Source organism: Enoplosus armatus, chromosome 19 (assembly GCF_043641665.1).
Source record: "Enoplosus armatus isolate fEnoArm2 chromosome 19, fEnoArm2.hap1, whole genome shotgun sequence".
Lineage (NCBI taxonomy): Eukaryota > Metazoa > Chordata > Actinopteri > Centrarchiformes > Enoplosidae > Enoplosus > Enoplosus armatus.
The window spans coordinates 15,154,012-15,169,550 of record NC_092198.1 but is presented as its reverse complement, the minus strand read 5'-3'; the positions used below and the strand labels follow the sequence as shown (position 1 = coordinate 15,169,550).

General features: G+C 41.0%; 1 protein-coding gene across 2 annotated transcripts in view; it reads left to right on the top strand.

Moving 5' to 3' along the window:
* The first annotated feature begins 724 nt into the window (after positions 1-724).
* Positions 725-15,539, top strand: part of sesn1 (sestrin 1) — a 50,754-nt gene continuing 35,939 nt past the window's right edge. For both annotated transcript variants that reach the window (XM_070925764.1, XM_070925763.1), the window contains exon 1: positions 725-1,003. In XM_070925764.1, coding sequence (XP_070781865.1) covers positions 725-1,003 — 279 coding nt within the window. The remainder of the gene's footprint in view (positions 1,004-15,539) is intronic.

The following is a 15,539-nucleotide window of genomic DNA, read 5'->3' as shown; positions in this document are numbered from 1 at the left end:
CCAAATATTAATGTGTTGCAATTAATAACTGCTTTTTAAAGCTTGATCTGGGTTTAAATCTAGAGCCCGACTGACACTGGCTTTTTGAGGCCAATACCGATGTTTGATTTGCACGAACAGATACATATATCGGTTTGTTTTCTGTTTTTATTTCATGCATAAACGCATTATATCTGAATCCCTTACATTTGGTATTTAATTTGTTGGATTTGTGTCCTGTCTGTTTGGTTATTTTATCCATCCATCCATTTCTCATGTGATTTTTAGCAACATTTACTTTGGATTGCGATATCAGAATACATATATAGATAGAGGATTTATCCATATTGCTCACCCCTTTAACGGATAGGACATTTTACAGTTGAAAAATAAACCTATAAGTGCAAAGGTGTGCAAAGTATGTAATTGCAATTTGCAACACATTTTTGGCATTTTTGTACAGCAATTTCTTGTCATTTATCAGCTGACATACTGAATGTGCTGATACTGATATATATCTGTGATAGGCTAATATGAGGTAATAGTATCAAGTGGCCTTTTTATCAGTCAGGCTCTAATTCATACAATGCTGAATACCAAATGACATGTCCACAGACTGTTCCCCTTTAGAATAACATAAAAATATTGTTAAAGGTTCTTTTGATGCTGTGATGTAAACATAGACTGTGTTATTTGTCGTGTAGCCTGTTGTAAGACAGCACAAACATTAGTTCTACATCAAAAGATGGAAGTGCAGGACCAGGAGTCTCTGGGGAGATGGGACGGGCTGGGCAGCCGGGATGCCATCTCCAGAGCTGAAGCCATGGAGAGCATTCGTCAGGAAGTCATGAGGAAAGTGGAGGCCATCATGCCCATACCATCGTCGGCCCTGTCACCCCCAGCCTCGGGAAGCCCTCCCAACAGTGACCTGAATGAAGTCCTGACTCACCTTCTCATGCTCTCCAAACGGTGTCCCTTTGAAGACGTCAGGGAGCGCTGCATTCGGCTTCTACAGTCTGTCCAGGTAGGAGATTCATACAGCTTATAATGAGACCCCTGGTCAGCTTTTTGTTCTGTTGCATTAAGCTGCACCAGGCTGTCCTATGTCCTGCCATACTAGTGCTTGTGGTATTGTTCTGCTGCCATCTGCTCCACTCTTCACCTCTTCATAAGCATTGCAAACATTGTGGTTGAGCCTGAACGTAGCCTAGACCCGATGCATGTTTTGTCAAATGGATTACATTCAGTGGCACGATGAGACACCATGAACTCATTAACACTTAAACACCACAAGAGCCAAGGATTTACCAATCCAGCCCTTCAACCACAGGCATAGTGCAAACAAGAGCTAGGGTTAGAAGCTACATTCTCTATTGGTACATACCTTCTCAGTAAATGATACTGTCATGAGTATGCAGATTTTGACAGACAAATAATTCTGCAAAACACTGCTTTTGTCTTTAACCCTAGAGACGTGATGACTGCAATTGCAATTTAATTCAAAATATCTGCAGTAATTACTTGATTATTAGTCAAATAATAAGCTGATTTAACCTAACATCACTGCAGCGTCACGTGGTTAAGGTTTTTGAAAGGCTGCAGATACAAAAACGTTTTTAATTTCTTTGCCATATATCACAAATTTAACATCTCAACACATTCTGATTTTAAGGATTTAGCTGACGGTCGAAGTGTCTCACAATAAATATAATAGCAGAATAAACTTAAATTTCTTGATCACCTTAATTACAAGCAATCAATAGTAAGGAGTTTGACAGTTTCTCCATCATGAACACAGGCTAAATGAGTGAGTACATGTGATGCTCTAACTGTAATCATACAATATGCGTTGTGAATAACTAATAATAGTTAGATGAGGAACAGTTGAGACAGTTAATATGGATTGCCACAATTGTCATACAGTCTATGACACTACTTTAAAGTACAGCAATTGGTTCTTTCTGAAAAATAGAACAATTTCCTTGCCTTTGAAGTACACTTCAGGACTTTATTGTCTACGTTTTTAAATTTGATTTGCCCAAGGGATTCTATTCACAGCCACAGAGTGAGTTCTACCTATAAAAACATCCCCACTGCACCTATGTGGGTATTCTCAGAAAGCTAAGACGTGTTTACTGAAAATACTCAGTAACACCCTCCAACAACATCACGCCCAACATTTCCATAATTTTTTCAGTGTAGCTTATTTAACCCAATCAGTATGTTCTGTTATTTCTATTAGAAATGGAATTGTTTTTTGTTTTTTGCTATTAATGAAATGAAAATGGGTGTAATATTGCAAGGAGTGGAGCAGTCTGATGGGGAGACATCACACCGACCAGTGGTCTGTCTCAACCATCTGCTGACACAAACATCTTATCCTTCTATTAGCCAGCACCATCAGTTGTTGTTATTGCAGATGTGGTGGAATGTAATTTGGATTCAGGTCGCAGCATGTACCTGAATTTGATTCTGTATTTGTGTTGTTGTCAATTCTTTCAGCCTTATTTTCTGACGTCTAGTAACACTTATAAAATCCTTAAGAAGTGGACAGCATGTAATATTTTTTGATGATTAATTTTGATGCTAAAGCATTTTGGATTTATTATATTTTGTCAGTTAATATTGTCATTATTTACTTGCAGGGAACAAAGTATTGGCTTTATTCCGGCTTTAGCGTGGCGTTAGCTGTGGCCTTTTCCACTTATGAGTCCTCTAATAACAAACAAAACTAAGCCTGACAACTTTTGATGGCCTGACATGTTGTTATTCTGAGGAAATAGACTCTTTGGCAGTGGCATTAATTCCTGTTTGTGCGGAAGTGTTTTTTAGAAGGTGGAGGAGAGGGGCAGACAGAGATGAGAGAGGGAGAAAGCTGCTTTGTGGATTTAGCAGTGCACCACAGTACACACCGTCTGGTATTTTTGAATTATGCTAAGCTGCATTTGCCGTGGGCTTGCCAAAGGTTGCGTTTATGAGCCCAATGTGGCAGCTCATGTCGTTCTGGTCCCACAGTTGATGACTCCCCTGACCAACACCCACGCTCACATCTTTCTCACATTGCCAGGGATGGAAGGGGGTAAGGGGGGGGGCTGGAGCTCAGACAGACCTCTAATTCCAGCAGATCCGCTGATTAAAGACAAAATCTTTGAAAGCACAGACAGTCCTTTCCTCATGGCGACCCCCTCTCCTCTAGAAGAGGAAGGCCTCCTGCCTTTGACCTGGAACAATTTTGTGTCACCGTGAAAGCAAATCCAATAATCATTTTAAAAAGGAAGGAATATGCTCTCGTCCATGGCTAGTAGTGTGGCGTGCAAAAATCCAATTCCAGGCACTCATGTAGATGGTTAAAAATAAAAAGCCTTTAATAATATGTGCACATATATTAAAAAAATATGCCAATGCGTATTGGCACACTTACACATATTTAAAGCAATAGTTTGACATGAAATACACATATGCTCTTTTTTGCTGAGACTTTTCTATCTGTCCATTAAATATGAAGCTACAGCTAGCAGCCAGTTAGCTTAGCTTAGCATAAAGCCTGGCTCTCTCCTAAGCCAAGTGCCTGGACTTGGATATTCAGAATCCGAATCCGACTCAGAAATACTTTATTTTAGGCCGCACTCTACTCATGAATAAAGGCATGGTTTTTTATTTTTCGTTCATGTTACCTTCTTTTTCTAGATCCAATAATAGTTGAAGAATGGAGATTCAGAAACATCTCTCATCTAAGGCCATAGACCCTTCTCTGGTCCAAACAGTTGCCCCACTTGCCTTTTTTATGCAGCCTGAGTCGTTGCTTGTTTTTCAAGGCACTCCGTGAATATGCAGGACAAGCTGTGCTCACAGTTAAAGGGATGGGCTCGAATGTTTGCTGTGTTATGTTGCCCCAGTATTTGCTGAGTCCCAGGGGTTAAGGGTTACGGGGTCGTGGCTGAAAATAGGGTTCTATGCGCTCGGGGAGGGGTTGGGTTCCCATAAGCCGTCCTTCTCTGCTAGGGTTAACATATGGGGGTCAAAATCACAATCCCATACAAGTATGGTCAAGATAAGCACATGCTGTCAGAAGGTCATCCTGGGGCTTGTCAAGGCGGTTGACCTCGCTGGGCTTTATTGATCCAATGCATACAGGAACACAGGACAATGATGGGTTAAGACAAATACCTTCTGTTACATGCAGACATGCACAGATATGCACATGCACACAAATGAAGAGAGGCAATAGTAAGTGTTTGTTCTGAGTCTATGAAAGGGGTGGGCAGACTCCATCGTCCCGCTCTCTCTCCGGTCACCACGTTCCCTTGCTGGATGAAAGGAACCCAGTCTTGGGCGGCTGGACAGAGACAGAGAGGGGTCTCTTTGTGTTATGTAATTACACCATTGTGTTAGCCCTCTACCCTAACTTGAATTAAGAGCTACTCTCAAAAAAATCCTTTTGAGATGAGGGATTCATTTTTTTGATATTTTAACAAACTATTAATTTTGTCAGTAAAGCGACACTCCTAGAGTAGACTTTAGCCTGCCTGTTTTTCTCTGAGGAAGCAAAGGCTTTGGATGTTTCAAACTTGCGCTGCTCCTCATTTTTTACACATACTTATTCAGCTAATTATGGACAGAGACAGAGAGGGGTCTCTTTGTGTTATGTAATTACACCATTGTGTTAGCCCTCTACCCTAACTTGAATTAAGAGCTACTCTCAAAAGATCAACCTGTTCTTGTGGTGCAGGCTGGTGCTGCTCAGATTCCAGAGACTTTGTACACATCTACAGCCTACAGGGATGAAATGATGTAGTAAAGAGCGTACAGTAAATACCAAATGGACTTAGTGTCTCTTCGAATTTGATTTAGTCCAGTACTGACTACATACGGTCAACTGGCTATGCAGTCTGGTCCATTTTAGGTCTGACTTTTTTTGCTACTAAAGCTCAGTTTCATTAGAGTATTGCAGAATAAAATGACTAGTTGTAGCCAATATCGGAATCCAGCATCTTACCTTGTTAGTTTTGCAGCTTGTTCCACAACCAAGCCTTCCTTTTTCTAGTGTCCTAATGCGCAAGTCAGCATTGTACAGAAGTGCAGAGCCCCAGCTTGTGCCTCTCATGTATTAACATTCGAGTCACAGAGATAGGCATCTGTTTTTTCTGAAAGATAAATCCTTGGCAATCTTTCAAAAACGCAGAAGGTTGTTTAACAACATTTACTGCAGTTTTGAAGGTATTTCCAGAATCCTCAAAGTCTCCCTTGTCCATAAAAGTAAAAAGATATTTACTTTGCAGTGTGATGCAGAAGATTTTTAACCAATTTTCCAAGTTGTGACTCTGTTTCATAGTACCAACGAAGATGATAACCAATTTGCTGGTTTATATGAGAACCAAAATGAAATGAAAGTCTTATGTGTAGTTATTTATGTTAATGTTATTTTCCATTATTCTTATACATAATACAGTGTTTATATTTTTCTGGCCTCTCGTTATACAAAACGAGCAACCATCTCGTTTTTTTTGATTAGGAAAAGGGTTAAAAATCCTTTTGAGATGAGGGATTCATTTTTTTGATATTTTAACAAACTATTAATTTTGTCAGTAAAGCGACACTCCTAGAGTAGACTTTAGCCTGCCTGTTTTTCTCTGAGGAAGCAAAGGCTTTGGATGTTTCAAGCTTGCGCTGCTCCTCATTTTTTACACATACTTATTCAGCTAATTATGGACATTTAGGATGACTCAGCAGCCCCTGTAATAAACACTTGTGTGTGATTAATTAAGTGAAATGACTTCCTGGATCTGGCCTCCCCCCAGAATAACCCAGAACACATTTCTGTCTCCACATTGAAAGCTTGGGAGCGTCTCCAGGCCCTTGGAGTTGACATCAGATATTGATCACAATGCTTTTTCAGGATTGATTTATTCGTGGAAAGGTGCACATGGTCTCTGTCATACGGGTTTTAAAGGGCATGCACTTTAAATCTGCACATCAGCCTTCTTGGTGAGAAATCCTCATGTGGCCCTCGAATGTTTCGTGCGTGGTAGCTTGTACGGTGATTTAAATCTTTGAGAAATTCTGGTATGATTTGATCGTGGGTTAGGTGTGTTCTCTGAAAGCCGGTTGCCTGTATAAGTGTGCCTCAAAGGTGGCATGCTTGTGTTGAGGCTACATCAATGAACTTGACTCGTCAGCCTTGACAGACAGGAGTGTGGACAAATGCAGTATTGCTTTTCTGAGAAGGCAGAATCAAAGTCCACGTTAGTTCAGAGAATTGTTAAAGTTTTTGCTCACTGTCACAGTGACAGGAAGTTCTCTACTTTTTTATAATTTTTTGTGCATGAATGTGTGTGTCTACGTGTCTCTCTGTGTGTCATTGTGAGTGCACTCTGTGTGTCTGTTTGTGTGCATGCCTCCAGTGCTCTCATTGCTACCTTTGCTTACTCTGTAAATAGAGGACCCATGGAGAGAGAGCCTTGTAGTCTGGGCAGATCTGCTGGATTATGGGCAATCTCTGCTCGAACCAGGTCAGGCAACTTGCGTATTGGGGGGGGGGGAGAAAGCAGCAGCAGCAGCAGCAGCAGCAGTAGCAGCAGCAGCAGCAGACAGTGACCTTTGGCACAGTAACTGTACAGTGAAATGCTCCATGGATATGGAGGAAGTGATAGAGAAGTAAAGCTGTGGATTTACAGCTGCTAGCCAGCTGGGCAGAGTGATGGGACAGTGTTGATAGGAGCTGGGGTGGGTGTGTGTGCACTGGCAGTGTGTCTGTACAGTCTGTGGGATGTTCAATCTTACTAAGCTACATTAAGCTTTATGCTGCAATCACACTGTGGCCACTTTAGGCTTTTCTACACTGCTTCAAGCCTTTTCTCATATGATTGTTTTCGGCCCTGGTGGTGCGGATAGTGGCGATGATAGCTCCACAATGATGTAGGTCTTCTTTGATACATATTAGCTTCAATTAATCGATGATTCGATCAACAGAAAAATAAACAACAACAGTTATTATAATTGATTCATCATTTCAGTCATTTTTTAAACAAAAATGTCAGTTAAACTGTGGTTGCAGCTTTTCCACTGTGAGGATTTGCTACCTTTCTGTTTTTATATAATTGTAAATCGGTTTGGGACTGTTGGCTGCACAAAAACTAGACATTTGGAGGCGTTATCCTGGATTCTTGGAAACTGTATTGGACATTTTATAGACCAAACGATTAATAATCATTATTTTCAGCCCTGGTACTACTTCACTTCATCATCAAATTAATAGCCTTTTGGCAGTCTTCTGTGTGTAATTGCATAGGTTTTATCCTTGTGCCACTGAATGAAACACACAGTGAGTGGCTTTCTTAATGAACAATATCTAATTTAAAATCACCAATAATTGATACAATCTACTAATAAAAAAGCCATAATTTATAAAGTGGTGATGTGCAAAAAAGGAACCTTATCTGACTGTGCATCTGTTATGTACATCAAGTATGCCCCGCTGTTCATTGCACAAGGAAACAAACTGTACAAGAATCTCAGGATTTATACAATATCTTGACTTTCCAGCACCAAATGACTGTTTTGCCAGGATATTAGAGACCATTTCTAACATGCCAGGAAAGCACACTAACACACAAGCTCCCACTTTGATCCTTCAACACAGACAGACCCCCACCTTCCAGCCAGACTCGGGAAGACTAGAGAGGAGGGGGCATGTGGGAAGTGTGCAACTAGGTCACTGCCAATCCTGTTGTAAGCCTGAATAAATGATAAAAAAAAGCACCATTTTCATTTTCATTTTCTTGTGCCATTATCACATATTTTAAAAATCTCAGAAAATGTAGAAAGAAAAAGAAGAATCTTTAATTTGTTCCCCATAAGCAACATCAGTCTTCATTTTAACGGCTGCTCCACTCAACATGTAAAGGCTGTGTTATCCTAGCACAGAAGGAGAGATGGGCTAGCGTTGGGTACGGGCTTTTGCAGAGCCTAAGCAGTCGTCATGGTACCAGTGGCATGAGGTGCAATGATGGGGTGGGTTGGTTGACACCATTACTTGGGGGTGGGGGGTGCTGGCTTGTCTGCGATTATTTCTGGCCGTGCTATTCAGGAATTGAGAGGGAGGCAGATGGAAGAGTGGGAATGAAAGTGGAAAAGAGAACGCTGCAAAACATGATGGCGGTGCACTGAAGGTCGAAGAGATGGGGGGGAAAGGAACAGCGATCGAATAGATCATGTAGTTGTAAGAGAGGTGAAGAGGTGGAACAAACTTCTGTCTCTGTATTCAGTCAGCAACCTCCAGTGGAAAACTATTAGCACCCCGAGTCTATGAGCCCCGATCTCCAGAGCCTGAGCCCAGGCCGGCTCAAAACCTGAATCATTTCCGTCCGGTCCAGAACTGAACTCAACGCGTAATAGCTTTAAATGTCCCTAAATCAGAGCAAAGCCCCAAATAGATTGTAATCTCCCTCTTAATAATGTGATAATCAGGTCATTTTGTCACCCGAGCCCACACCCTGGCTTGCAGTTGTCTCCAGCCCAGGCTATACATTTACTGTGTGAAAATGATAACAGCCATGTTCTCCTGCTCTGCATGCGTGTGTTGCTCCTATCAGGAGATTTAAGAATAGAGACTGGGTGATCACATGGTGTTGTTGAGTAAACAAGGCTCTCTCTCTCTCTCTATCTCTCTCTCATTGACATAATGTGATATTTATAACTTGCATATGGAATTAAAGTTCACAAATTATTCATAAAGCCTTCGACTGCTTCGTTACCTCCTATTTTTCGTTTCTTTTCCCAGCACGTCTCTCACAAGATTGTGTTCAACTCTCCTTTCTGTTGGTTTAATGTTGCCAGTAGAAACTGAAGCTTGTGTAACTGCAGCAGCCGTAAGTCATTCTTCGTAAATGCCTAAATGTCAAAGAAAAGAAATGGTGGCTTAGCAGTTAAACACCTCTCCTAAACAGGTTCATCCACGCGGGCATCTTAAACTGCTTTTCAGCTCTGTGGAGCCCTTTTCACAGCAAACATTAAGACTTAAGCACAGGAGTAATTAATAACTTAACTGAATTCCATCTAGGTGCTCCACTTCCAGGGAGCTGGTATTGTGCATGTTGGCTTACTGACATGGTTTACTTGGACGCTAATGGGATGGAGCCAACATTAATATTGTTAATTACATCTGTGCTTTTGAACATTGAGCTCTTTGTAGTTAGGATCCAAATGCAAGACTATTTATTATAAAGTATCAAGTCTCTATCAAGTACTTACATGATTTCTATTTGGGTTAGTGCAATATTAACACACACACACACACACACACACACATACACATACACATAAATATCTTTTGTTTGAAGAACTTCTGACTTTATTGTGTCCCCCCTACTTCTGAAACCAAACCTACGCCCTTGTTTATTTCTGTAGGATTTTGGATATCCTGAGGAAGTATTCAAACATCGACACACACACACACACACACACTCACACACACACACACACACACACACACACACACACACACTCAATCCAACAAAATAAATCTGATATAGAAGTGGCTGCATATCACCCCACTGGCCTCACATACTCGGCCCCTGGCCTTGGGACACTTTCATCTATCGACTTGCGTGCCATCTGTTCAGGATTAATTTGATTGCATTCATAAATTAATGATGAAGATTATTGTCCAGTTGAAAAAAATCAATACATGCCTTTTATCCTCTTTAATGCTCCGCCTTTTTACTTGATGAAACAGAATGGCCCATTGAGTGGTTTCATCACTCACGCAGCATATTGAAGGACAGAAGCAGCTGCAGTTCCCCTGTGTGGACACAGGGGGGCGCTCTGTACCAGTCTGTAGCCTGCTATTGCTCTCGTCTCAAGTTGCTGGATGGGAATTTTCCATGCACTGGGCTGAATGCATGCAATGCTGTGGTGCTTGATTTAAATTTTTTCCTTTTGCCCTGGTCACTGAGTCTTCATCCAATGTATGTGTGTGTGTGTGTGTGTGTGTGTGTGTGTGTGTGTGGGTGTGTGTGGGTGTGTGTGTGTGTGTGTGTGTGACTTTTTCTATGTGTCATGTGTTGTCCTGTCTGCCTTTCAATGTGTGTGTATGTGTGTGTGTTTACATGTCTCGAGAGATTTATAGCTGTGAGCATGCAGGATTTAGAGGCATCTGTGGATCAGGTCTCAAAGCATGAATAGCCCAGTGGCTGCGGTCCAGGACTCAGTCTGAGGTAGCCCCTATTAGGATACAAACCACACAGGCTCAACACCAGGCTTAACCAGCTGGAATACACAAACAAAATATTAGGGACATTCGCTCCTGAGACCAGAAAAAATATTGTGTAACCCCTGAAATGGAGTTCAGTTTGAATCCAAGTGAAAAGCCTCAGTTCTTTAATGATTTAACTCATTATATCTCATTTATCAGCAAAAATACCAAACATTTACTGGTTCTAGACTCTGTAATGTGAGGATTTGCTGCTTTTCTCTGTCGTATATCATTAAAACGGAATATCTTTTGGGTGTGGACCATTGATTGGACCAAATAAGCATGTTGGAAGTCTCACCTTGAGGTCTTGGAGATTATAAGGGACTTTTATTGCTTTGACATTTTATAGACCAAATGATCCATTGATGGATCCAACAGATTACCCAACAACACAAGTTTAAGGGTTTTGAGAGTTGGACTGCCAATCTTGCAAAGACCCCACACTTTGAGACATGAACTTAGCTGTGTCAGCACCTGATGGATTGTTTCCCATTGCATTGCATTGTGTGGTGCCTCTCGCCAAATGGTGTTGCTTCAAGCTTTGCCCAGTGCCATGTTGGCTTAGGCCTGGCTATGGTGTTGTTTCAGCATGTGTGGTATTGTTTCAGGCCCAGTGTGGAGTGCTTGAGGGTATTGTGCTCTCTTCTCGGGGGTATTGTCCCAAGCTGATGTATGTGTGCTTGTTTATGTTACAGGCCAGTTTGTCAGGACGGTGACAGTTTCACGCTACGGGACCTCCGCGTTCCCACAGTCGTTCACCTCTGACCTCAGCTCTTTTGCTCCAAAGCCAGGCTGAAGTTTGAGTGTGTGTGTGTGTGTGTGTGGTAGAGACACGGAGGGAGAAAGTGTGTGTGTCTGCGTGTGTGATTGACATGCAGTGTTTGTAAAAACTGCACGAGTGAGTTTGCGTCACAGTGTTTACTTAGGGTGGGAAAACACACTCCCTCACGTTGACCAATGTGTCTGCCCTATAAGTCTGGACATGTACCTTCATGTTGGAGGTTATTTGGTGTCACATCTCACACACACATTAAAAAAAACATATATACAGTATTGTCAGGAAGTTTAAATACTAATTTTAGTGTATTTATATCTACATAGAATAAGCAATGTAAGACTCATAGGGCTTTTTATACATAGTATCCAAATTTAGGGGACAGAAAGTCAGCTGACAAGTTAATACAAATACAGTCATATTTAATATGTGGTGTCACAGACATCAGTAGAAACATGGTATATTAGCTGATGATGGTCTGCCAGCTGTGTACTGCAGCCATATTGACTTCTTGCTTGTTCTGCGGCCTTTTTCACCTTCAGTCTGGTCTTTAGCAAGCGAAACACATAATCAGTTGGAATGAGGTCAGGTGACTGACTTTTCGTCCTCAAGCTGCATTTTGATGGAAGCAAATTTGCAAACACAATAGACAAAAACAAATAATTCACACACACACATAAAAAATGACAGCTTGCCACACGAGTAGCTCCTCCTCCAAAGTCTTATTTTCATGATGATCTTCCTGCTGCATTGTCCTACAATTGGGGGCTAAAAACCAGGTTCAAGATGTAGTAACATACACGTTCCTCCTGCTACAAATATCAAAAATTTAAATGACATGTTCTGTTATAACACAGGTGCCCCTATACATGCTATAAATAAGATATATTTGCCACATTCACCTTAACGGTGTTTATGGTTGTAGGTTGCAGCCAGCTGTCACGAAGCCTCTAGTTTTATAAGTGTAACCAGAGACTGTGCCAAAATACTTCTGATGATATTGATCCACCACACAGGCCACCCAGACACTCTGAGGATGAAGATGAATTGCTGGTGATACATTTTCATCAACAGTCGACCTGCGAAGTGTGCGGCTGTGTTATACTGACGTTTTTGACCAAATGCCTGATAATGATACATATGTGTACAATGTGATGATATTGTCAAGGAAGTTATTACTAATGGGGACACAGTGACCAAACAGGTAGCAGCCTTCAATTCTCATTTGTATTCAACAGTTCAAAAAGCAAAAAAAGTCATTTAAAAGAGCTGTAATCAATATTTCTGTATCAACAAAGTGACACCGTGAAAGGGTTTGTTTGTCATGACGAACCTACAGAGAATTATCACCTGAATTTGCAACTCTCCTCTGCTTTCCTGAGCTTTATAGAGAGTTTCAGCTTGTTGTTTAGCTGTTCGGTCTGCAACTTAACTGTTTTGGTTCACTCTCATAGCATTGTTTTCAGTGAAAAACAACAACTGTATACTACCTGCTCAGCACCAAATGCCAGACAGACACAGTCAGCGACTAGTTGGTGAAAGAAAATTGAGCATTTAGCAGCTAAAGAGCCAGATATTTCCCTCCGGAGTTGATGGAGACCAAAAGCAGAGCTAAAAGAGAGTGAGAACTGGACTTATATTCATCAGGTGACCAGAAACACGACTCCAAGTGAATGATAATGTTGCAACTGCTGGATGTGTAAATAAGCAACTGTCTGCTAACATGTTATCCATATCCACCATATCAACTTGAAAGGTGATGATACGTCAATGTTTCCGCTGCCCCCAAGTGGCCAACGCCCCCCCCCCCGCTCTTAATTGTTAACTTCGACTTTAAGACCAGTTAAACACACATATTAGTGCCTCCATTATATAACAATAACCAAAAACCCCATGATATGTAGTTTAACACAATTATAAGGAAAATGCGGCAGTATATCAGCAGACACAGCCAAATACAGAGTGTGAAAGTCGATATGGACAAAGTGAGGCGCTGTCAGAAATGCAAATGGGATTCACAAATGATCTAAAAACACACCTGTGTGTTAAAGATGATAATCTTAAACTGGGAGATGAATGCAGCCTGTTGGCATGTTTTTTAACACTCTGCCCCTCCTCTCTGTGTGTATTTGTCACACCCGTCTATATCTGCCTGTCTGTCTGTGGTAAGTGAAACTCTAACGTGTGTGTGTGTGTGTGTGTGTGTGTGTGTGCGCGCTCACCATGAGACCAGTATTGTTGCTGTCTGTGTTGATTTGGTCACTTCAGATGCTTGCGTCTTGTGTCTAACTAAAAGAAGACTCACGTGTCAAAGAGGAAATGCTGATGTTCCCTTTTTTTTTTTTTTTGTTTAACAGTTCAACGGTTTTAAAGTTCATGACTGAATAATGAACGGAAACTTCAGCTCAAAGGTGCAAAGCAAGTGCACAGAGCTGTTTACCCTCCCAACGCTCACACACTTGTACTACATGTCCCAACACAGTAATTGGACCAAGAGATACCGTTACATCATGTCGTCATCCATCACACCTTGTGGGTGTATTAGACCCCCGGGGTGCAGCCAGCCACCCACCCTGACACACACACACAAGCGCACACACACTTTCCTCTACGCTAAGCTCTCCTGGCATGTTATGATAGCACAGTACCTAACTCCACACTTTAGTAGCATCTTCTGTCAGTGAAGTACATGCAAGCATTTTTGTCATACTTCACTGACTTGTTTTGCAGCAATCGGACGGGATGTGAGCTGGAAGCTGGTCACTGAACACATCATGTAACTTGCAAAGTAGTCGTGCGGGCCTCTGTAAGCTGAGCCCGTCTGACTCATGAGCTTTGCAGGAAAATACAGGGATTTTGTTGTTTGCACCAATAACTGAGATTGTCCCCTCCTTTTTAAAGGATACCAGATGTTGATAATATTACAAACATACATCATAGACATCAGTGGATGTTTTGGTCATTGGCACACAGAAGCTGGATTTAAGATTAACTGCATTTTCACAAATTGTTCACTCTTAGTGAAGTTTGAGTAAAAGTCAGGTTTATTTCTCTCTCTGAATGACTGAACTAATAATGCTTTGCTCTCAGGTTTTTCACTCGGAATCACAGACCTCTTTCCTTAAAAGCTCTCCTTTTGAACCCAGACTTCCTTTCAGGCCTTTGTTACGTCTGAGAGATGTTAAGACAATTTTAAGCAAAAATTTTACCCTTGCTTTTAATTAGTGGCTGTTCTTTTAATACCTAAAATGTAATTACATTTGTGTCTATCTTCTATTTTTCTTGTTGAATTCTGTTTTGATATGATTTGACTGATTTTATTCATCCATTTCCTTTAGTTTACAATGACTGACAGCTTTTTTTACACTGGTGTCGAGAACATTGCATTCTTTTTGATACATGCAGTGTGTGCTATTTAATGTTTGATGCATTTAGTCTTATTTGGAGAAATCTGAGCCAGTTTTTCATTCATTCCTTCAGAAGAAGAAAGTTGGACCCATTTTTTCTTTTTATCGGTATAAAATAACGCAACCGTCAGTTTATTGAAGACAAAGTTCATGTCAGTTTTTTCATATAGAGATCTTTTATTGGACCATAGGAACATTTCAGGCTCTTTGATTTGGATGGGTGGGGCTGCACATTGTACCTGTTACTAAGGTAACATTGAATGTTTTTACACATAAATGCAATCCTTACTTGTGTTTACTTCATAGATTGTTTCATAACATGTTTTTTTACCTGCTGAAAATGTAGGAGTCATTGAGGCAGGAGGCTGAATTATGGCTGTGGTTCTCAAAATTGAGTTCAGAAACTCCCAAGAGTCCTTGAGAGTACTTCAGAGTGTCTCCAGTAAAACGGGAACACTTAACTGTAATTCAGAAGAAATTAGCCCAATTGCAGGATGATTAAAAATAACTGCTGGACTCACAGGTCAACAACAGAGACATGACCAGTGTGGACTTTTCTGAGGATTATTCTTTACATTATGAGGAAGTCTGTTTGGAGGTAAATATAGATATGTATAGAAACCAGGTCCTTTATGTGATCTTACATGTTCTAATACATCAGATAATGCACAAAGCCTTCACAAGAGCATTTCAGCCAGGGTGTGTAGGCTTACTGTGAGCAGTATGTCTCTGGTGATTTAAAAGTAAGAATGAGCCCCTCGTTGAAAAGTATAATCTCTTAGGCCAAAGAGCGCATTAGACAGAGATCTAAACAAGTAGAAATATTTGGAAACAATGCAATGTATTGTTTAATGAGCAGGAGAGAGAAAATGAGAGGTTGGAATGGAGGTGGGTGAATGAACGGGTACAGTGAGGCAAAGCAGAAAGAACGCAGAAAAGAAGCAGCAAATAGCGGAAAGGAATGAGGTGCAGGGAAAACTGCAACAAGACGACAAAGAAAGTAGCAAAAAGAGGATGTGTCGAGCTGCAAAAAAGAATCAAAACAAAGCAATATCCCACATGTTAGTGGGCAAACAAGGCTCTAGTCAAGGGAAATGTAGGGAAGAAAATTGTTTTTGAATATTTA